This window comes from Ceratosolen solmsi, unplaced genomic scaffold (assembly GCF_000503995.2).
Source record: "Ceratosolen solmsi marchali unplaced genomic scaffold, CerSol_1.0 scaffold17, whole genome shotgun sequence".
NCBI classification, from domain to species: Eukaryota; Metazoa; Arthropoda; class Insecta; order Hymenoptera; family Agaonidae; genus Ceratosolen; species Ceratosolen solmsi.
Genome location: NW_011948445.1, coordinates 1,391,864 through 1,417,103, shown reverse-complemented (window position 1 = coordinate 1,417,103; position 25,240 = coordinate 1,391,864). Strand labels below are relative to the sequence as shown.

General features: G+C 27.7%; 1 protein-coding gene across 1 annotated transcript; it reads right to left on the bottom strand.

The window, feature by feature from the left end:
- Positions 1–225: 225 nt before the first annotated feature.
- On the bottom strand, positions 226–25,104 carry LOC105366160 (proliferation-associated protein 2G4). Its single transcript, XM_011504489.1, has 7 exons — positions 24,922–25,104; positions 21,629–21,863; positions 12,553–12,715; positions 6,889–7,068; positions 3,384–3,632; positions 2,402–2,548; positions 226–333 (listed from the first exon to the last, which is right to left on the bottom strand). The coding sequence occupies exons 1-7, from the start codon at positions 25,004–25,006 to the stop codon at positions 226–228; spliced, it is 1,167 nt and encodes a 388-aa protein (XP_011502791.1). The 5' UTR covers positions 25,007–25,104.
- Positions 25,105–25,240: the final 136 nt, after the last annotated feature.

Here is a 25,240-nt window from a genome sequence, read left to right as displayed (position 1 = left end):
TTTTTCTATGATTAGTACAAGATAAAATTTTATTATTTTTCAAAATTTAAATGTTGATATATTTAAATATAATAAAATATATATTATAAAAAAAGATTTCTTATAATTTTTTTTATCTCAATTTCCTCTTCGATAGAAAGTGTTGTCAGTATGGGAGATTTAAAATTTATTATAAAAACAAAATTAGTATTTATTCATTAATTTTATTATTTTGATTATTGATACTTATTCATTTTTTAAATCGAGCTCAGTTTTTCCATCTTCAATCATTTTTTCTGCCTTCTTTTTCTTTTTCTTTCCAGACTTGGGATTTGCTGAAGAACTTAATAAGGCCTATAAAAAAAAGTAAATTATTAAAATAAATGTATATTTTGAATACGTAGTTGGAACTTGATTTCCATTTTTTAAAAATTAGTACTAATTCTTTTTACATATATCTTAACTTATTGATTTAAAATAGAATTATAATTTAGGAATGTTATTTATATAAATGTAAATTTATTTAAAGCACTTTTAAAAAGTAAAATTAATTTGTAATTTAAAACATTTACAAAAAATTTGGAGAATCGTAACCTAGTAAAAAAAATTATTCCTAAAAAGCTAGTTTTCAGTGATTTGATACATCTTTAATAATTAATTCAAAGTAAGATGAATATCAAACTGGAGGCTTGTATACCCACATGTATTGATTCGAAGATGCTTGGAATTATGTTCTGCCGCAAATAACTAAGTTAACTTATAATTAATAGATTGCCCTTTTTTACAAATGTTTTATTATTTTTCCCTTTTTAAATTTTATTACTTTAATATTCCTTTTATTTGCAGTTGATTCCTTTTTTTCCTTTTTCTCTTCTTTTGCTAATTATATGTAGTTTCACAATTATGTATTTAACTTGTTCTACATCTTAGATAATACAAATCTTTGCAATAACTTCTCTTGTTATCTTTTCTATTTAATATGTATTGCACCAGTGGTTTTCACTATATTTTCATAGAACAAAGAAGATACTACGATAATAATGTCAATTTCAACTCAAAGTGTTTTTGATATAATTTCTATTATGACAAATAATGTTTAACGAATTAAATATGATTACGTACATTTTTGCACTAAGATATCTGTCGTTATCTTATATGGAGTTATAGGGAAGATATGTATACCATTTACTACGCATGAAGGTAGAGTTTGTATTTATAAAAATTAATTTAATATAGAATAATACATTAGTAAATATAATTTTTTTATTAGATGTATTTATAATAACATTTATTACACATATTGTGTACACACTATACTTGTAATCATTTATGCAATGACATTAACAAAATATTTTGTAAGGAAATAAAAAGCAAAAAATTTACTTAAATATTATTTATGATTGCGAATTAAAAATTCCTCGCACTTTTTTTCCATTTTATCTGAATTCCATACTATTTAATGTATTACTAGGTAGCCGCTCTTTTGGTGATTGAAAACAGATACTTTTTTTTTTAATACGCAGAAAAATAAAATTGTATAATATTAGAAGAAATCTTCAGCAGTTTAATTTGATTAACAATAATTAAGAAATAAATAAAATTCGTAAACTCGTAGATGTGATTGTTTAAAAGACTTATACCAGATAAAAGAACACTTCGATTCCCACTTCCAATCGATAAAAGTAGTATTTAATATCATTAAAGGAAGTTTTAAAACAAGGTTCATTAAATAGTAATATGGAAATAAGTTTTAAAACTTTTTAAATTATATATTATATTATATATTAATATAAATAAAAAATAAAAATACAAAAAACAATTAAAAAATCAAGAATGCTAACGATAGGAAAAATTGAATCGCGCTGAAATAAAAACGCTGTCAGGAATAATTTTGTATTATATAATGGGTTAAAAAGTGTAGATGCTTCAAAGTAAGTTCAAATATGGTGTGAGTAATGAATTTGTTACTTTATTATTACATGTTTTATTACTTGAACTCATTGTAACTTTTCTAACTTGTCACTTTCTTTTTCAATTTTGAAATTGAATAAATAGTTTAGCATGCATATCTTATCACCTTAGGAGATATGAGAAAATGTTTGCGACTGCTGTTATTCGTAGTAAAAGTAACTACAGAGCAGTATATTATATCTAGCATAAAACGTGTATACATGTATATGCTTAGAAATACTTTTTACATAGAAATAGTCTTCTTATAAAGAAAATTATTTAAATTATTAAAATATAATCTATGAAAAATTTAATATATTTTTATCATTAATCTAAAGGATTGATAAACTATTGCACATTTTAAATTACTACATATTTCACATATTTTCGTTATTTTATCACATTTTTAACAATTCATTATTAAGATTAGAATAAATTTTTTTTCTAATTATTTAAATAATTTATAACTTACTTTAAGTTCAGGAGTTTCTATTGAATATTGGGAACTATATAAATCTTGTTCGAATGGTATTCCCGTAATTTTGTGTGGACCAGTAGGCATCAATAAAACCGTAAATTTGAACTGAGCCACATATTCGTTTGATTTTTCATATAATACCTAAAATAAGTTCATTAATATAAAAAATATTATTAATGCTCTTCAATTAATTCTATAAAATTTTAAGAGTATATACTACAAATACTTATTTATTGATATAAAAAAGTAATTTCATACTAATCATTTCATATATTATGAAGCGAACGTCTGACCTCTAAAATTACTTTTAATAATTTTAAAACCAATTTATCGAAATTTTCTTATTACTATAATTATTATTATTATATTATTAAAAGTGAAAATAAAATTTTATTTTACAAACAATTTTAAATATATTTTATTGGCATGAATAAAAAAAATTATTTAAAAAATTATTATTTTTAAGTTAACTGTTTTTTTTAAATATCAATAATTTTAAAAACAAATTTTTCATATGTATTTTGCTATTGATTATTAAAATAAGACGATAAATTTCAATAAAAAATTGAACAGTAAATTACGCTATAATTTATATTCTTGTAAAATAATAAATCACTTTCAGATTTAGAATATGAATCAATGTGAATAAAAGAATTACAAAAAGATATTAAGACTGTAGCGATATAAAAAGTATAACACTTCAAAAAGTTAATAAAAAGATAAATAGCATTGCAGTAAAATAATTACTTATTATTGGATAATTTTTTCTTTTCCTTGAATAAAAAATTCCTTATTTATTTTCCTATAATATTTATAATGCAATTATAGGATTTATTATAAGCGCGCCCATAAGTATTCAAGAATATGATGAAAAATCGACAGGGTAGCTATCTAATTTGAAAGCTATGATTCACAATATCTTCAATTACAATTTTAATTTATAACGTTCTTTTGTTAAATAAAACTATATATTTACCTGAAACGGCTCAATTAATTTATGATTGACACATTCAACTACGGCCATTTTTGCTTTTTTTTCATCTTCAAATGTACGCAAATTAAAAGGCATTAATCCGTGTTTGTGAGAAACTTCACAATAAAACATGCGCGATGCTTTCAATTTAAGCTGATAAGTCTCATCAGTCTTTTTAAATATTGTTACTCTAGTGTTTTGTTCTTTACCAACTCCATCACCCGTACTAACTAGAACATCCATAGCATATACCTGAAATAAATCGTATTCTGATCATTAAATTTGTTTTAAAATTCATTTCATTAAAATTGATCTCTGAAGATAATAGATTAATAAAAGCTATCTAGATAATTTAATATACAAAATATATTTATTTACTATAATATTCTCTTGCTGATAGTTAAAAAATAGTAATGATAGAGGTATCCATTTTATACACATATTGCAAGCAATCCTCCCACCGAACATCACTGGGAGTTTTTAATATAATCCTAGACAAGTAGTATTCGAGATTGAGGGATTGTTTTGTGGCTCAAGCTGCGGTGTATCAGTTTAGTCGGTGAATCGTGTTTACAAACATGAGTGTCCGAGAGCTTGTAATTTTCCCAATTTTAAATTCGTGAAGACTGTTTCAACCCTGAACAAGTATGCATACAAAAATATTCAAAGATTTACATTTCTTAAATACATAAAGAAATTGAGATGTATGTATGTCAGATAGTAACTAAAATACATTAAAATATTAAATAAAAATATTTCCAGTTATTTAATTTAAGAATAAATGATGCTTCACTTCACTATTTTAGTCTCACAATTAAACATCTGTTATTCAACATATTGTTATAAACCAAATTTGTAAACTAAGAAATTCGCATCCGAAAGATGTATATCAAAGTACGTAAAGAATAAATACCAGTTAAAATATTGACAACAAAAATAAAAAAATAAATGATGTTTCTGAAAAAAAAAATGTTTTGTATCTAATATCAGTTTTTAAAATATTATAAAACATATAAATACAAGGAATTTTTGCTTTCAATTTTATTTTAATGCTTGATGTTTTTTATGCTGCTTAAAAGAATTTTACTATTTAAATATCTTGAAACTTTATACAGCTTTATGTAGATAATATTGATGTTTGAAGAAAATTCTCGCACTTTTTTACTTAATGTAAGATGAGATGAATAATTTTGACTGGAATCAAATTATATAAATGACTAATTATAATTATAAAGGAGATGCTCCAATCCCGGACATTTCGCCCGCCATCATCAATTTTGTTGATGATCATTCTTCTATTTTCTCTTCCTCGGTGACTGGCAGTACCGCCAGGATGTGAATTGGTCTAATAATAGTAGTTGAAGCTGTTTTGAGTGTGATCACTCTAGTCAGTCCATCTTTGCCAGGATGGATTACGGTAACTCAGGTAAGTGGCCATTTGCAGGGTGGCAATTGCTTATCAGTGATGAGTACTAATGATCCAATCTTAACATCATTACGTCGATAATGCTACTTGGAAATTGATTGTTGTTGTTGTAAATAGTGTGCTGACCATTGGGACCAAAACTGCTGTATACGCTGTTGTATAAATTGCCATCTGGATGGTCTTGAGGTTGCCAAGTCATTTAAGGACGGTTCTGATATTTTTGAGAAAATGGCCTGGTGTTAGAGCTGAGCAGTGATCTGGATTATCGCTTAGCGGTTCTAGCAGCCGTGAATTCAAGATGGCCTCAATTTGAGATAATAAAGTAGTGATCTCTTCGAACGTAAACAAGGTATCTCCAATTGTGCGTGTTCGGGTTTGATGCAGTTTCATGAATTTCAGAAAAAGTAGGTCATACGCGCTGTGCGACGTACGGTACGCGCATTCGGGCGAAAGTTTTACGATCTGAAATTTAATATACTATCAGATCTTACAAGGAAGTACGCCTACGAAACTTCTAGAAGCTTCGATTTCTGATGCCACAAGGAATTTTCTGAAAAAGACTCGCCGCGGCACTGTTGCCGGCATTGCATCGGCTGCATGCATATTTAAGCGCAGCTCGCCATGTGGCCACGCTCATTGTAATATCACTTCGCGCTCACTTAAGTGTAATTGCCGCTCAGTGTTTTTAGTATACTGTGACGACGACACGTGGCCATATATTCGGTAGCATAGTTAAGAATACATGCGTGCATAAGAATAAGAAATCGGAAGATTAAATAGTGATTACAGTGAAGCCAATGGAATAGTAATCAAAGGGGACATTAATTACGCAGCAATCAGTCAGCAGTTTAAAAGGTACATCTTTTCATATTAAAAAATTAGTTAGTCACACCTCGCATTCTACACCATATCAAGTATAGTTGTTCATACATCAAGCATACTTGATTCAAATACCATCTTCTCATGCTACCTCATAAGCATGATTGACTGACTACCTTAGCTGATATTTACAACATCGGCAAAACCTCAATTACAAGACACAGTAATACCCATATAATCTACAATATCAAGAAAACAAGAGCACATTCTCATTACCTCAATAGAATAATCTTTCTCTACTCAACATACAGTATTAATTATAATTATTTACAAATAATAAATATTGTTTTACTAAATACATGATATTTTTCAGCCTTGTCAATTATTATTTCCTTTAAAGTTATCCTGCCGAGAGACTAATCTACTGAACTATTGAATTGGTAGTTCGAGCCATAACTAGACCTTTAAAATCGAACAGTGCGTCTCAAGTGAATTTTCGTGGACTTCACGACAGCTTTCCATTTTCCTCTCGTGTGAGGTGCAGTGGGTGATTGAATTCCCAACGAGCATTGATAAGATACAAAAGGATATAAGAGGAATAAGATTTTTATATTTTTATCCACCCCAATAAAAGTTGTACCACAGAATATAATGTATTGGGGATGCCTCTGCGAGCTGATAATCTTCGAAATGCTGCCATGAATACTTCTATTATGTAATTTGAATTTGAATCGTAGAATAAACTATTTAAATTCTAATTGTTCCATCATTTTAGATCATGAATCTGATTAACTTGAACATTAAAGTAGTTTTTTCATTATTAGATTATTAGATTTACCCAATTTTATGTAACCTCTAATTGGAAATTATGAAGTGCACTGTTTGGTCGACATACGTGTTTTTCGATACGCCAAGTAGAGTTGACAATGAGAACTCTTACAATTTTCTTTAAGCATTATATTTGTTATAATAATTTAAATAACTTATATTGGACACTTTTTCCTCAAGAGTGAAAAGTTTTCATTTTCATTCATCTTTTTTTCTTTAAAAAAAAAAAAAAAAAAAAAAAAATTTGAAAAAGTTTTCTCTAAAAATATTATAGTGATGTATATATATATAAAACTATAAAAATATAAAAGGTTCCAAAATTTGTTTAAATTTAATTAAAATATAATTATAATCAAACTTCGATATTTAATGTAGTATATAACAATAAAACTAAAAATACGTATAATTTTTATATTATTTATGAAATGTATTTACCTCATGCATTTCCATGACATATTTTTCATGTTCCTTTTTCTGGGCATCACTAGGATTCTGAATAATTGTTTTATCTCCATCAATTGTAAACTGTTTTAATTGATGACTTAGCATCCCTTCTATTGGCTTGCAATTATAAGTTTCACAAATTTTTCCAACGGTGTCTGTGATTACATATGTCTAATAAAAAAAGGAAATTTTGTAAGATATTACATTCAATAATTTAAAATGGATATTTTAAAAAATATTTTAAAAAATGTACATGTATTGTTCACAATAAAATGTATTCCTTTGTTCAAGATTGAAGCACATTCCAAGAAAATTAATTCTCCGAAATTTATAATCGTTCTTGCTTGCGAACGTTCTGTAATGTTTATCTAGTCTCCGAATAGCAATGACGGTTAGAATTCTCCAACCGTCCAAAGCTTGTTTTCCTAGACTTCGAAACTTCTAAAGCTTTACTCTTGAAAACCTGTACAATTCTCCGTATAGCAACACCTGCCCAATGTTGCCAGATAATCAAACTCGTTCGAATATTTAAAGCAAGCACACATCGAAGGTCACGCACTTGCTTGAGTTAACTAAGAGGAAACACGCTGTACTGCAAGACGTCAGTACATTCTCTACTGCATTCTTTATTACTTCTGCATCAAAACGTCACTGCATTCTGTGCTACATCAGTGTCAAGACGTCACTACACTTATTACTGCATTCTGGATCAAGGCGCCAATGCTCGCTAAATCTCAATAAGTGCCACAGCGCGCATTACCAAGCTACACTGAGGTAGTGAACCATTTATATTTATACATCAAGAGAAGACTGGCTTTTAAAACACCATACATGGCACTATACAAGAAGTGTCAAGGATTTACGACCTTTCACTTCTCAGTGTATTAATTTTCCACCACGCGCACAACATCATAAAAACCTGGAGATTTACAACCTCCAACCTCGACTTGCAGTGCATCATACCTCCACGTGAAAAACCACTAAAGAACAGCAAAATCTCAACGATTCTCACCATCAACGTAGAATTATAATTGTGTATTTGTAAATTAAAACGCAATAAATAGCACAAAAAGTAATTGTGTTGATTACTGAATTGAACCATTGACCTCTCACTTATTTACACGCTTCCACCAGTAAAATGGTGGTCATAGTCTAATCTAACCATCTTGGTCCTTCGACCACCAGGCGACTGGAATTCCGAACCTCCTTACTCTATAAAAATGTACATGCGTATAGTTAAATTATTACAACTCTTAATTTATTAATCAGTCATTAAATTATTCTGATTGCATTATCATTCTATTTAATGAAAACCCAATGAATGAATTTCATAATAGGGTGACATGTTTTACAAATTAAATACATATATTAAAAATGATAAATAGAATTAAATATGGTTGATATTACTTTCAAAACATAATGAATAAAATAAAATAAGATTATAATAAATAATTATATAAGGAAAGTTCATCAAGTTCAGCTATCAAGAATAAATTTATATTATGTATCCAATTTTTATTCAGTATTTTGTTAGTGATTACTTTCTACATTATACACGGAAATGTATGAGCCTTCTAGCTTACGAATTTTTGTAAATATTTGATTCCGAGAATTCTTGAATATTCTAAAGCTTTAATTTCCTGAAGTTCTCGAAACAAGAAGTCAAGGGTGCTGACGGCATTACAAGAAAATGTTCATCACAGGATCAAGTAATGGCAACTGTATCGCTGTGAGTAAGAATAGCATTTCACTCGCCATACCTCCTTTCAAGGAGTAAGCACAATTCTCTGTTAACCTTTATAACATTAGTAAGGTTAGGTTTTTACATCCCAAGGGGATACTCCTTACCAAGGAGTCTTCACAATTCATTGCTAATCCTTACAAGATCAGCAACATCGTCCCCATCAACAAGGAGCAACTGCATCATTGCGAAGAAACAGAGTTCACACGCACCTATGACAAGTGAATGCAGCTCATCAATAATATAATTGTTAATAAACCATAATAAACGATGTTTAACGAAGTCTGAACTCACTGTATATTTCTACAGCCCTTCCTAAGCATCCACTAGAGCGGACGGTAAATCATTATAAAGCTATTGAAACATTAGCAGTTCGAGCCAAGAAATCAAATAGTTTCGAACAATATTATTTATACTTGATTCAAACAATTATTATAATTTGCAGAAATTAAATCGTCCGTGAGTATGTAAACTTATGAAATTTTTTTAGAAAATTCAGGGGCATAACTACAGAATTTATTAATACTGCATAAAATTAATAGTAGGAATAAATTTTGCAACTTATAATTTTTTTCTATATAAAATAAGCCTTTTAATTTATAAAACTTTATACTTTACGTAGCAGAACTAGTGTATTGCTAAATATAAGATTGCTTATATAATGCCATAAAAATCGTATGTATTTCTCATTATAAGATTACTATGATTTCTTTTATTGTTCAACATTTGTTATCCTATAATATTGACTTTATTTATTTCTCAGTCTCTTCCCATCTTAAGATATATTCACTACTACAATCGTTTACTACAGTTAAGATGATTTACTATAATCTTTTTGTTACGGATTGAAAAGTTGAAAGGCGAAAGTGGGAGAGGTATGAACGCGCGATTCAGTTATTTAAATAAAACAATAGCCATCGAACCTTCCAGGTTATGCCCTTTTGATGTCACAACCAATATCGTCATGGCAACAAACACTGGCGTTTAAGGAATAGTGCGATAATATTTAAGGGCTGCGCTTCATGCGCAGCAATCTGTTTTTTTCTCAGTCTAGTAACAATTACACAGGCATTATAACAAGCGCACTATTCATCTTCAAGCTTATTTCCACAGTTATCACTTTCTGTAGCGGTATACATACGTAATAATCAACTAAACAAATAATCTAAGAAAGAAATAGTGACGCTATATTATCAAATCAGTAAAACTAAACTTAAATTAATAACGCGCTAGTGCTAACATAAAATAAGAGTAAAAACATAAAAATCATATTACATATATTAACCGATTAGACCGATGCATAATACAAATAGCGGCGGCTCTAACGCATACTACTACTGAGGCAGCTCTACATTAGACCGACGCATAATACATCAGCGGCGGCTCTAACACATACTATGAAAGCACCTACTCCTTATACAACGAAAAGGATATACACTCATCAACACGTAACAAAATAGAAGAAACTTCCTATATTTATTCAATCATACCATCATTCATATACTTCATGATCATTATTTATTATATTATTATACTTAATAAAAGGAACGAAAAGAAACAGTACAAGTAGTCTTGAATAATTGCATTGTTCCTTCCACTTGCCAACAACACTTCCATCCAAAATCAAACGGAGGTTTTCAGTCTGATCCCAGACACTTTTATTTAATATCACCATTTTGCTTAGCACTAAAATTTGCACCTTTCTCTTCTACAACACTTAAATTTAGGAGCATCTTTATTCTTCTTTCATAGTACAAGATTATACATCCTTTTCTTATAATTCGCAAGCGCGCTATCTTATTACTCATGTTTTTTCACTATAATAGTGGCACAAGAATACTAACACTATTCAATTGCTCAACATAAATATCGAAATTCGCAAGTGATTTTGAAAGTGTTTGATTCGAAAATTTCCTAATTGATACTTATATAAATCTTTAAATCGGAAATAAAATGAATGGGAAATTTTAAAGTATAAATTTTTTATTGTATATTAAAGCAGTGAAAGAAAAGTTAAAAAATTTGATTTTATTATTATTATATTATGGTATTAATATATTAATATATCTACTAATAATAAATACAATCATATTAAATCTATATTAAATACAATTTTTTAAATAATTGTACAAGGAAATTGCAAATCATCTAAGTCAAATATGGAGTCAATACTAAAATCCCTGTTTATAAGAAAAAAATATAGTAACTAAAAACATTAATTTTTTTTTATATAATCTAAATCACGTAATTAAAATATATCACCTTACAATTTTTAAATAATGAAATGATATACGGTATAACATAGGTTTTAAGTAATATTACGTAAATAATATTATTATTAAAATACTGTGTCAACCGATAAATTATTTAAAAGTAGAATTATTTACAAGAAAATATATATAGTCGCGAATGAAAGGTTGATTGCACAACTCACTAAAACTTTCAATTCATTTCATAACATATATTTACTAATTTACATTCGAGTGTAAGAATCCATTTTTATATTTATTATAGAGAATTCTAAAGAATTAAATTTATCTAAATTAACAAAGGTGATTTTTAGAATAATACATTATATAAGTTACACCATTTTAAATTCAAAATGATTCATACAAATTATATAATTTAAGCTGAAAAATAGAAGCTTCTAAAGTGCATTTATAGTTTTATCTAAACAGATGCAAAGATTTATATATAATATATCCAAATTTAAACAATGTCTTAGTATTCATGATACGTTTAGTATTTATTATTTAATAACCTAGAGTTCAATTATTTTAAATAGAAACAGTAAAATACATTGTTTACATTTTGAAATGAATATATGGATATAAGAAAATTGTTTTTAGTATACATTCTAAAATAGCTATTGTATAAATTAATTACTATTGGTTCTCAAATTCAATTTTAAATTGTTTAAGAAATATTTTGAAATAATTTATTATTTCAATTAAATATTTGTAATACGATAATTTAATACTTTTTAATTTATCGAAATCAAAGGAAAATTTGGAAAAACGATGAAGAAACCATAGTGACTGAAAAAAGATAACTTAAATTTGATTTTACAGTATATTCAGAGTTGCACTCAGTATTTAATTGTTTGTAAGAATACAATTCAACCATTTTAGCATGTTGTAATATGATCTGCAGATTAATTAAAATACCATAATCTATAGTGTATCTCCAGGGATGGAAACCCTGGTCGAATGTTGTGGGTTTTTTTTTCAAATCCACAGATCATCCCTAAATATTAAAAGATATCAATGTTTAAGTTGTTACAGTGTGTAGATTATTAAGTAAAAATATATAATATTTATAATTTTGTGAACTATATTATTATTTTAAGAGAAAGAAATTTTCATAAATAAATAGATTTTTTATTATTCCTGTACATTTGATCACTTTCACATATTTTATTTAATTAACACAAATTCAGAATAAAAAATTAATAAAAAAAAACAGTATTTATTGGCAATTCCATTCATAATGCTAGAAATCCACTATTTAAGTTATAATTATTCTTTATAGAATACAAAAACAAGATATTACTTTTCTTCTCGCAAGGTAAAAAATATATTTTCTCTAAACAAATATGCAACTGTATAAAAAATACATAGATAAAAATGTTTAAGATATCAAGGTTTATAAGGCTAAAGATACTTTGAAAATTTTAAAAAGCCTATTATTACCATGTTTATTTTCTTACTATAAATTGATAATATATTCATATGGATGCAGACACGCAAAAACTATCTTATATTTTATATAAAAGATAATTTCCATATGCTCATTCACATTAATATTTACAAATTTCTGATTTGTTTACAGTAATAACTGTACACATTTAAGCAATAATTATATATATTTCATTTTTATTTTATAATTATTTATTTAATTAAAATAAAACTAACCTCAATTCCTGGCTTAAGAAGCCTCAGTGCTGCTTGTGAAGCATAATAAGCAGCTAAAATTACATCGGATTTTCGTCCTTGAACTACCATTTCAGGCGAAGACTTAACAACTATTGTATGGGCCACAACTGCGATAAATCCGTCTATATGTGCACCTAAATCACTAATACAGAATATAAATTTTATAAATGATTTTTAAAAACATTTAAGATGTTAATTTTTTTTATAATCAGATTAAGAAAAATAATATTAATTATATTATGTATTTAGACTATGAATAAAATTAAAAGTTCATTTAATTGAATTTGAATTGAAGTATAATTTGATTTAATTTATATTGATTTAATCAGTATTATTGTCTGTATTTTCACTAAAATATCATACAGAATAAAAGAAGCATAACAAAACAAAAAAAGTTTAACAATAATTAGACTGCCATTTACAATATTATTGTAGTCATGATTTACGTGATAAATGCATAGACTTCAAATTTATTTTTTGTATATCCGATTGTAAAGATAGATTAATTTCTTTAGATACTGTCGTCAATTATTTTCTTCTAAAGATCCATTCATATATATCATATATATCAAGTAACATTGCTTTCTTACTATAATTAAAAAAATTAGCAGATTTGATTATATATAGAAAGGCTCACGTATACTATGTAGCGTTTAAAAAATGTATTGAGAAAGTTTGAGTAGTTTCGAAATTCAAGTGCAGATCGATAACAATTTATACATCTATTTTTAAATGTAGTCAGTTATTATTTAGAAGACATAAATATTAAAATAATAATGAAGTTATGTGATAATCTGATAATTTTCTCATTTAACATAAGATATTAACAGTCAACATCATTTAACATCATCGATATCAAAAAGTTATTTTAAGTAACGTTCAAAATGATTTCAGTTGTTTGTTTGTAAATTTGATTAAAACCTCTTGTAATTTTAATTTCATATAATCCTTGCATTTCACTTTTTAGTTTATGTAAAATTAGATAGTATTAGATTTATCTTATAAGATTTATATTCAAGCTTATTGAATATTGAACGAGTTTTTATATATAATGATATGACCACTCATTAGTGTTAATTGAAGATTCATTCATTCATTCAATTGAAGGACATTATCATATTTATATTTATTATATTCTTTTTCTAATTCAAAATCTGCTCAGTGCATAAAATTGAAATTAAACTTTCTTAAAACGAACTATATAATTTATTTGTTTACTGATAATCCAAAATGCCTGTTTTTATTTTATTAAATTTGACAGAAAAACTTATAATCATTCTACAATTTAGCAATTAAATTAAAGTTAGTGCTATAAGTGTTAGTGGTTGACATTGAAGTAAGTTCGTTGAGATAAGTATATTGTAATAAATTAACTGTTCAAGAATGTAAGAAAACTCCCAGCTCATTAAACATCTGGAAAATTCGAGATACGAGTTCCGAAAAGGGCGAACTCTCGACCACTCGAGAAATAACATTCAAAACGCGCCTCGGATTAACTAAATCTAAACAATTCAGTAAAACTTGGAATATCTAAAGAAAATACAATTCATAGACACATCTGGCGAGAACAAGGTTCCAAGTGTCCAGCAAAACAAGTCATAAAACTTCTGGCATAATCAAGTCATAAAAATATAAGCAACAACCACCTCGTCTTACATCCGAAAAAAGAGATATTAAAGGCAACACTGCACGCATACGCTGTTGTCAAATCCAGCTACATGTGGCTCGGATAGTGAAGCGAGAACGTGCCAAAGAAGTCCCCCTCTCATGGTGGGACTGCAAGTAAGAAGCGCTCGGATTGGAGCCGTCAATAATGAAATGATCAATTCGATTGAAGACGCCCAAAAAGAGGCGCTCTGATTGGAAACGCCAAAAAGCAGGAAAACCACGCGGTGGCCGAGAGAATGCCTTCAAGAAAGACGCCAGCAAGGCGCAAAAAGTCTCTTGTCACAAGAGAAGCCGGCAAGGCTGCTTCTCCAAGGGAACGCCAAATAACAAGGTAACGAACTGTAGAGCGACCAAGCTCACACAATCTGCAAGCACATAAGGGGCAAGTTTAGCTCCCACAAGAAAGACTTACGAGGCGCCGTACGCAGCAATATCTGCAGACTAAGATGAAGTGCCACCAAAAGCGCACCTGCAGAGCTTTCAACGTAAGCAATAAGACAATACCAAGGCAAATTCAAGCTACTACCACGTGCCACTGCAAAAGAAAGCACGGGGGTTTACGGCCTTGTTCTTCTACGTGTATAACACCACCACCACGTGCATTACATATAGAGGACCAGAAGGCTACGCCCTTCTACCTGTACATGCAACGCACATTACAGCTCTATGTCAATAGCAATACAAAACTCAAGAAACGAAGGCATTCAAGCATAAACTAAAAATCATTATGATACAAATAATGCAATTATCGCAATAAACTAAAACAAATACCAAATCCATTTATTATTAAATACATGCACTATCCCGTCCACTTGCCCGCAATCTTCCCTTCCACCATCTGGGAGTTTATACCTAACTCTAGATCTGTGGCCCTCCTAGCCAGGTACTCTATTTTTAGACAACAACCACTTTTATTCGCCTTATTGATTTTCCTCTTGATATAATGCGAGGTAATTACTGATCAACTTAAACAATATAATTTAATTTTAATTTCCTACTCGTATTACCTTTTATTAAGAATAAATAATTTTTTTTTTAATAAAAAAAATGAAGGTTGAGAACTAAAATAAATGTCAAATTATAGCATGTATTGATTTCTATAACTTGACATTCAACTTTATTTAAATTTGTGTATTATATTTACACGTTTTATTAAAAAATTAGCAAATAATCATTACCGATTTTTTTAACTTTCGGATGTAATATTACTTATCGTAACTTACGTATCGTACAGTTTTTACAATATAATACAGTATTAACTTAAAATTATTTCAACAATTTTATTTTTTCTATATACGTACATTTCTAGTAAATTTGATATATAATTATCAACAACTATTTTAACCAATTCTTTATGCAATTGTAAGTTTTCAAATTAATTATTCATCGAAGTATTCTCATGGATGATATTAGATAAAATTGATTTAAAAAAAGATCTTTGTATTGAACTATATATAGTCAATTATTATTTATCTTCTGTTAACTAAATTATCATTTTCGTTAGTAACTATTTACTTTAAACATGTGGGTCAATAATCAAATAATTATTTTTGTTTTTTCATTATGAATTGGTCATTAAATTAATTCACCTGTATATTCTAAATGGTAGTTATTTAAATGTAATTTATTTTTACTTTTATATTTCAGTATTAATAATTGATTTGTTCTTAAAAGACTGGTACATCATGAATATAAAGGCATTTCATAGGTTCAACACAGATACTAACGATCTATTTCTTAACATTTTTCTTACTTAAGAGTAGTACAACAAACATTGCTTAATTTAAAAGCAATATTCTATATTACTATACTATTCCTAGAAATGTTTAGAATTGATAATTTGATTAGTTTAATCTTGATCGCTTTCAATAAAATTTGTTAGATAATCAGGATTTCTTGGGGTTTGATTTCTAAACAAAATATCAGTTTTATGCTTTCTTTAGATCATTTCATTTTATGACTTTATCATGATATCCGAGTACGAGAAACTAAAGAGCTGAAACGTTAAAACTATCCTTTTTTAGTCTGATTTTTTTAATGATTTATTTCTTTTTTAATTCTGTTCTTAAAAAAAAAGTTTGTCATTTTTTATTATGCAAACTCTCCCTTTTCATCTATTTATACATAAATATTTTTGTAGGTGTTTTCAATTTGCAGGCGGGCGGATTGTAACACTTTCTACAATATCTTTGGACTTTACATTGCTCTGATATTGTTTATGCGACGCTCATTTACTGATCGCTCAATTCCTAATCCTTTGCTTTATAGGTTTACGATTAGGTTGATTTTATATTTGTTCGATTCTATTTTATTCTTAATCTCGGGATATGATACTGCTCGTGATACTAAAAGTATTTTAGGGACTGTGAAAATTGTAGCTCAATACTATTGCCCTTCCTTTGCAATATACTCCCTTCTCTTTATTATTTAGATATTCCTGTCATAATTGCTAAACTCTTTTTCAATATTCGCATGTTTATAAGCTTTTGACACAATAAAAATACTTGACCTATATTTGGTATGTTTAATACCTGCTAATTAATACTGCTTTGGATTATAGACTACATTCAACATTTTCAATGCATAAGATAAATATAATTATTTTGTCTTTAATCTGAATTTAGTTATTTTAGTAAGTTTTGGAAATAATATGAGATTCCTAGTATCTGTACAAAATGCAACTCGTCTTTCTGACTTGTTTTATCAAGGCCGGTTCGACGGATACAATTTGATGCCGCTGACAACTCAGAGAGCACGGATGTTGTGTGGTAGCGATGAAAGGTCACAAGTGGAAGGGATATTATAATAATACAATAAAGATATGGCTGAAGTATATGCTTTTTATTCTGTTACTTATTAATGACAAGGTTGACTAGTATTACTATTATTTAGTATAGATTAACTCTTCGGTTGAAGTCATGTGTTGCGGAGGCAAACGTACAGTAATCTATGCAGCTTGATTGTTAAATACGGATGTCGAACGGGGCGGAATTTCGTTCGTCGACACTAGCGCCTTTTGAACGAGCACGTGTGTGGTTGAGGTTATGAATGCAGCTTTATGATTGAAAGATATCGCAAAGTGGCGCGAAACTGGATTGTTGACACTTGCGCTGGGTTTTGCTTACTTCCGTAAGCTTCCGAACTTGAACTAAGGTGAGAGTTACTAAATGAGACGCCCCTGGCGGGCGCGAAACTTGACGCGTACTGGAATTTGTGTGGTTGAGGTTATGAATGCAGCTTTATGATTGAAAGATATCGCAAAGTGGCGCGAAACTGGATTGTCGACACTTGCGCTGGGTTTTGCTTACTTTCATAAGCTTCCGAACGTGAACTAAGGTGAGGGTTGCTAAAAATGAGACGCCCCTGGCGGGCGCGAAACTTGACGAGGCGTACTAGAATTTATTCCGCACTGTCGTTTTAAGAGTAGCTTCCTCGTCCTTAGTGCTTGTCCATGTAATACTCTGAATCTCAATATATATGTAATTATTGTAGTAGATACTACTTACAAAGACTAATCGTTGACTCGTCTTCGGACTCTGATAGGCGGATTGTTATAGCTCCCTTGGAAGATGTAACGACGGTTTCTTGAACTGCGTTAGTGGACATACGGGCTTATGTCGTCGTTCTTCCGGGGCTTGTAACTACTGTTCCAGTACCAGTGTTAATGGACAATCTGAAGAAGTGTAAGTCGTTTCCCGCAATAGAGTTAAATCGACTTTCACTAAATTTAACTGAGTATGAAATGTCTCAAGGGTTTAATATATTGAGAGAGTATTACTGAACGAGAGATATCAAAAAAAGAGAGACACTTCAAAAAAGAGTAGTACTACTAAAGAACACTATCAAGAGTAAATATCAAGACAGTTAAATATCACGAGTGATAAGTATCAAGAGTAAATAAGTATTAAAAATTGCGCTCCTTACATACATTTGCTGACCATGAATTTGACGTGAACCCCTTCCCTTATTTTTTGTCCAATCAGAGACTCCTCTCTTATAGTGCGAGGGCAGCGCCTCTTTTGGCTTCGGAGTTAATTAAAAGCCTAGTCGTCTTTGGGTCTTCATGATGAGCAGATCTCTCATTGCTACTGCCGCATGCGACAGCAAGTAGGCAGCGGAAAGGGGGGGCATCGCAGACACATCTGATGACAGTATTACAACTTGTTGACAGCGGGAAGGGAAGGAAGGTCCGCATGCAGTAATGCTTGATGTAGCTACCGAGCGGAACGAAAATGCAGATGTCTAAACTATAGGTTTTCCCGTGTTTATGGTATTGTTTTTCCAGATGTTTTATGACACTAGTACTTGATAATTTTGAGCAAGCGAAGTTTTGCAATCCAAATACAAATTTTACGATGTTACTTGCCAGATGTTTTTTTGCACTAACAAAAAAGGGAAAAATGTTCTCGCATTCTCGAACAGTAACTTTAGTAAATATATTTACATCGGAACACATTAGCAATGAATAATTTTAAAACGTTTCTTCATTACTTGATCTAATTCTTATTTACCTATTAGTTTGAAACATATTCGACATGTTAGTTCACATATCTAAATTTATTTTCATTAACGACGTATGCTGGTCATAACTAATACCCCACTATTTTGTGAGGAATTCTAATTGTTATATTTAATTAAGTTCCATCACCTTTGTCAACAGCAATTTCAGTATGACTAACATAACCTTCTTACCTCTAGATTTTTCTGATTATAACACTCTTCTATCTTCATTAATTTTAGGTTCAAAAGTTTATCTAATATTCTTTATATTTAAAATTATCATTTATAAGGTAAAATGTCATTTATGATAGTCCTATACTAGTCGATATATAGCTTGTGGTTTTTAAGTTTTTTTTTTAAATGATTTTAGTTCATATGGCTAGAAAGTAATATTTTTTCTACTTAATTCAAGGTTTTGATTCATATAGCAAACGCTTTGAGTTGCAAAAATATTGAAGTAGCTCTTAGCTACTTCATGAAATTAATAAACTTAATTTGCTTTAGTAAGGCTACAAAGCACTGCACGTATGTTGCATCTAAACTCAATCTACAATTGAGATACTCTTTATCCTCATATACCATTAAAAATGAATGTTTGTTCTCCTTTAAGTAATATGTTTTTTCTATCTTATTTATTTCATAAGTTTTTGTCATGTAATTCTAAACCTTTTCCGAATAGTATGAACTTGCATATTAAATTGTACTAAAATCATTATTTTGAGACGTATCAATTTTTCAATATTTTCAATTTTATTGGTTATTATTTTTATAACATTGTTCAGGATTGAACCACCCAACAAAAAATAACAATTTATTATTTGTTATAATACGATTCCGATACATTATATTTAGATTAAGGCGCAATATTTGAATTATACGTTACAAAAATTCACTCGAAATTTAGCCGCGCACTTTGTCCGGATAGCAATAAAAGAAGCTTCTCGAATATATCAAAGCTAGCTTCCAGAGAATTCACTAAAGCCTCCAAGAATTTATAACACCAAATGTACGCAATCGTATTTAAGAAGCAACGAACGGAGAAGAAAATCAGTCTTGTTGAATTACTTAAGAGAAACTAATGCCAGTCATATCTGTGATAGTCAAACTCGTCTGAGGGATTTCGTGCAATGTATATTTATTATATATATTGATTATTCGATTATTATTATTGCTAGTCAGCTATCGGTGCATCCTCCGCAACGTGACGCTAGTCAGGCCGCATTGAGGACGACGACATAGACTGACATCTCCAGCATATTACTTACACTTTTCGTGACCCCTCGCCGATTTCTCGTGACCGTTCGCGGCCTACGTCTACCTTATCCTATTTATTAGTAGACCCAAGCCTATTTCTCATTAACAATGCGAGACATTGCCGGTCACGCCACAACAAGTGGTTCTGATCAAACCACAAAAGAGGGCGACAACTATTCGTAATTATTCCCACCACCGCCACAAGCCGAATCTCGCTTAGTACGATTCGAACGTCGACTTAAGCGTCTAAGCATCCGCGAGCCGGATAATGTCCAGTATAATTCAAGCTTGCCTCACACGGCACATAACTATCGAACAAGAAAGGCTCCATTGATTTATAAGCTAGAACCCGTAATTAGTACTCCCGTGATACCTTACGAGGCTTGCACTCCCAGTCGATGTTTCGAGCTGCCTAGTTACTACAATCAATGATTCTCACTATAATTAACAACATCAATATTACTGTAACAACTACTTAAATAAAGGTCACTAAAACCAATTGTGTTTACTCTGAATTGATGCATTACCCCCCCCCCCCCATCATTAAACCGGTGGTACGGTCTAATCCACCCACCATGATCTGCGATCATTATAAAGCACTGCTTGAAATGTTTCGAAAAAGAAAAAATATTTAATCACTTATTGGTAAAATAAAAATTGTAATATTAAAATAAGACATAAATTTCTTCTACAAGAATAATTAAAAATATATATAATCCATTAAAATATACTATATTATTCTACTTTTGATGTAATAGTACAAATAATAATTTCTAAATATCTAAAATGTCAAATGCAACGTATTATATTCTATTAAATAGGATCTAACCAGTTTTTAAATCTAGCCTTCACAGACTTGAGCACTCAAACCATTATAATTACTCAAAATAAATTATTATAAGAAAATTACAGTAGCATATTTCTAGCTTCTTAAAATTATTTGTTAGATACGTAATAAATTTTATATACAAAATTTATAAAAAAATTCAATACGAAGCAAGTAAGCAACAATTGTTCAACCTTTCTAGATTTCTCTTAAGAGAAAATTATCCTTTGAAAGGAATTTTTAATACCCATGAATAGTGTTATTAAATACATCAACCCTTTTTTATCTAAAGACTCATAATTTACTAACTGTTCAAATAGAAAATCAATCAATTTGTTAAAAGTATTAAAAGTGTTAACAGAAACAACGATATTTGGTGAAAATAGTAAAATCAATTTAAAGTTAATTGAATATAAACTTAGAACTTACATCACGTATATATTGGTAAACAGAATTGAATTATAAACAGTACACAAAACTGATGATGTGCTATTAAACTTACATATACTTAAGGATTTCACATACTATACAATTTTGTTGCTGATGAAATCAAGTCAGTGCTTTTACGCATATAGATTTTTACATATGATTACATATTATCTTTCTTCTATCCTTATATTTCTCTCTCTCTCTCTCTGTCTCTATCGTTTTTCTTTCTCACTTTTGCTCAATTCAATTTATCATTTATTTTATTAATAAATGCTTATTCTTTTATTTGAATAAAATACAATTAAATATTCCAAAACTAATTAATAATATAGTTAATTTAATGTTACTAGTCCAAATTATAAAATATATAATACTTACATTTTTACTATATCTTCAATTTGTAAAAATAAATCAGGTTCACTAGTAATAGGAGAAAAGTGACATATACAATTATTTACTGATATACATGTTGGAAAAGCTATACCTTTCTTTAAATCCTTTTCTTTTTTAAAAACTTTACTAGTTTCTTCGATTAAAAGTTTATCACCATATTCACAAATTTCTCTTACTGAAGCACCAGCAGAACATGTTTGTAAAATTTCTTTTAAAACTCCTATAAATATAATTAAATATTTATATTACTAAAAATATTATAAATTAATAATATAAAATATTTTTTAAGATATTTGTAACTTAAAACCAAGTAACATTATTAAGTAATATTATTATAATATAATCCTATGAACAAAATTAATTTTGTACACAATATTATGACTATATATATTTCTCATCATGTTTAAATTAAATAAGTCACATTAATTCACGATGATAAAATTAACTTTTGAAAATAGAGTAATAAACAAAATTTCAAAAAGTATTTTAGAATGCTAAACTATACTGGAATTTGAAAACTTTATTTGAATATGCTTAAAAAACTATTTTATAGTAAGATAATTGCGACTTTACCAATTCAATGTAATGAATATTACTGTAGGATGAAATTAAAAAGATATTTTGTAATGAACCATAAAATTTTAATATTATATCTTATCATTTATGATATATATGATAAAATGAAAAAGGTGTTATCTAGTTAGATCAAATACATGTATAGTGTTAGGTTATAAAAACATATTGACAAAACAACAAACTCTTGAAAAATTTATAAATGTTAAAATGAATGATAAAACAGGGAAACTTCAATATTATTTAGTTTAGTTATATAACTTCCGATTCTCTTAAACAATAAATTAAAAAAATAAACAACTCTTCCTATCTAAATTAATATAATGTTTGACATTAATTAAAGATTAACTAAATGCATATTTTTATTTGTCGATATAAAATAAAAATAATTTATTTATATGAAATAGTTATAAAAAATTAATACTTTTAATACATCTTTAATTGATAAGATTAATTATCATTCAAATTGTTTATTTGTTATTTGCTTAATATTTTCATATTAATTCTTTCCACCTGTAAAACTGAAAATGTAAAAATTATAATTAAAAATTATTATTAAATTAATAATGTAACATAATAAATAATATCAAATACAAATAAATGTGTATGGTCACATTTTAACCTCATATAAACTATTGAAACAAACACGTCAATTGGATTATAAATTATTATAAATTTTTGCACATCTTGTTTGAATATGTTTTAGACAGCAATATTCAACAGATTCAAAAAGCTTGGCATTATTAATTTTTTGCAACCATGTTTTATTTTTTATTAGTTGTTACTGTATTAAAAAGAATATTCAAATTAAATATTGAATTATCATTATTTTTAAAAAATCACATTAAAATTTTGAAGTTATAAAATTTTTTATAATTAACTATAAACAATAACGTTATAATTATGAATTGGTCAATTTACTAATTATGGACAAATGTGCTAAATAAATCTACTAAATGGATTCTGTATATACCTAATAATTAATTTATAGTTGTATATTGGTGGTTATGATTGTTGAGCTTTTCAAAATCCATTAAACAATGAAATTTTAAAAAAATTAATGCCTTATGATTAGTTGTAATTAATAAGAAAAATTAGTAAAAACAAACTCAGTTATTACCAACCTTTAACTATAGACAATTATATCATGTATGTATAAAAATAATAAATATTCAAATACAGCTTTAGTTTGTTCAAAATCTTTAAAAAGTAAGTGCTAGGTTTTGTATATAAAATTTATCTGGTTGTTGTTATTTATAAATATATTGCTTGTGATTTTAACTTAAAAATGTAAACTTATTATTTGTAAAATATTATTTACATTCATATTTCAAAGGTTTACTTTAAGAATATTTGTAGAGATATAACAGAAAGTACTTTTTATTTGATATTGGCAATTATATTATACTAAATTACATTGGTTATACTTATATAAATATAATAAAAAGATAATTATGAAAATAAGTATTTTATGTTTTAATATAAAATTTTCAAAGAGGTCCTGTAACTTCTTAAATACCAATAATCTTAATTTAAAAGCCTTTTATTTATTATAGTTTTAAAATTATTCAACAATCATCTCTATTCCCAAATGACGACAAAACATGCAATTATCATTTTATAGATTTAATATTTTTCATTGTACAATATTTTCTAAATTTTGATTGTTTTAGGTTTTTTTGGAAGTGTTGCTCCCATACAAAAATAGTAGAAAAAAGCTGTAAATAAATAAATGTTCTTCTGCTCACTTTACAAAATATCGCTGAATTCATAGAATATGACATAAAATAGGAAACGAGGTACAAAGAATAAATAATAGTTAAAAATAACAAGGATTTATTATTGATTTGATGAAATACTAAATGCTTCAAAAATCAAAAAGCATCAGATAAATTAATTTTTTACCATCTTCATTTTATTTATTGACACTAACAATATTTTATTAATCAATAGTTGAACAAAAATAATGCTTCTCAATATTTTAACACACATGTATATGCAATCATATATATGCATACACACTTACAAACATATATATTACTAAAAAAATTATTGAATTAATTTTATACCTGAATATTAACAAGTTAAATCATCATATTAAATTATAAAATACTTTCTACTCAATAGCATTAAAAAAATACTGATTAATAATTGTTATAAACATTGACTATGAGTAAATGTTTTTAATTTGTGAATCTACTTTAATAACTACATAAAACAATAATAAAACATCATTATTCATTAATATTTTATATAAGTACAATAATAAATTTAGAAATCCATAAATTAATGATAAATATTTAATTTTAAATAAATTAAAAATAATATAAGCTTTAATTTTTAATATATATACAAACATAATATTTTCGTTGTGAAATAATAACCAAAGGTATATTAGTATAGTACATACTATTCAATTTTACACATAAAAGTGATAATTTATTTTCATTTAAAATAATAAAATATGTTGAACAGAGCGTAAGAGTTTTTTAATAATTTTAATAAATTATTTGTGTATATATATAAAATGAGTTTACCACTAATGTAAAACATTTAAATAAACTTTTATAATTTATCTAATTAATAAATATTTTTAAACGAAAACTGAAAATTTTATTAATAAATTTTAGATAAAACTAATATTACATTGATTTATATTTTAAAAATTATCTAAAAATAATAGAATATAGTCAAAATATTCTTACGATTCACAATATCGCCTGCCATTTTATATTTTGTAACTACTAAATCTTCAGCAATAGTTTTCTCGGAATCATTTTTATCAGCCATATCGTAGATTTTTTACTTTTCTTTACTGCAACATAAATTTATGATACAAGCACGTGTTAAGATCTACTAATAATACAAAAATGTTCTCAAGGTTAGTTAATAGTTTGGAACGAATTATAATTAATATTAGATTTTTTTATTAAATATCACATAACAATTGTATTTATTCTGCTCCTTATGTAACTTGAAAAAAAATACATTTATTTCGTCTGCTCGTATTTTATTTTTAATAAA

What these genes read in the sequence shown, in the direction of transcription:
- LOC105366160 (XM_011504489.1), bottom strand. Translation starts at nt 25,006, where the DNA reads ATGGCTGATAAAAATGATTCCGAGAAAACTATTGCTGAAGATTTAGTA. An exon ending in ATTGAAGATATAGTAAAAAT is followed by an intron (nt 12,716 to 21,628) that starts GTAAGTATTATA and finishes ATTCTGTATTAG; the next exon opens with TGATTTAGGTGCACATATAG. An exon ending in TAGAAACTCCTGAACTTAAA is followed by an intron (nt 334 to 2,401) that starts GTAAGTTATAAA and finishes TTTTTTTTATAG; the next exon opens with GCCTTATTAAGTTCTTCAGC.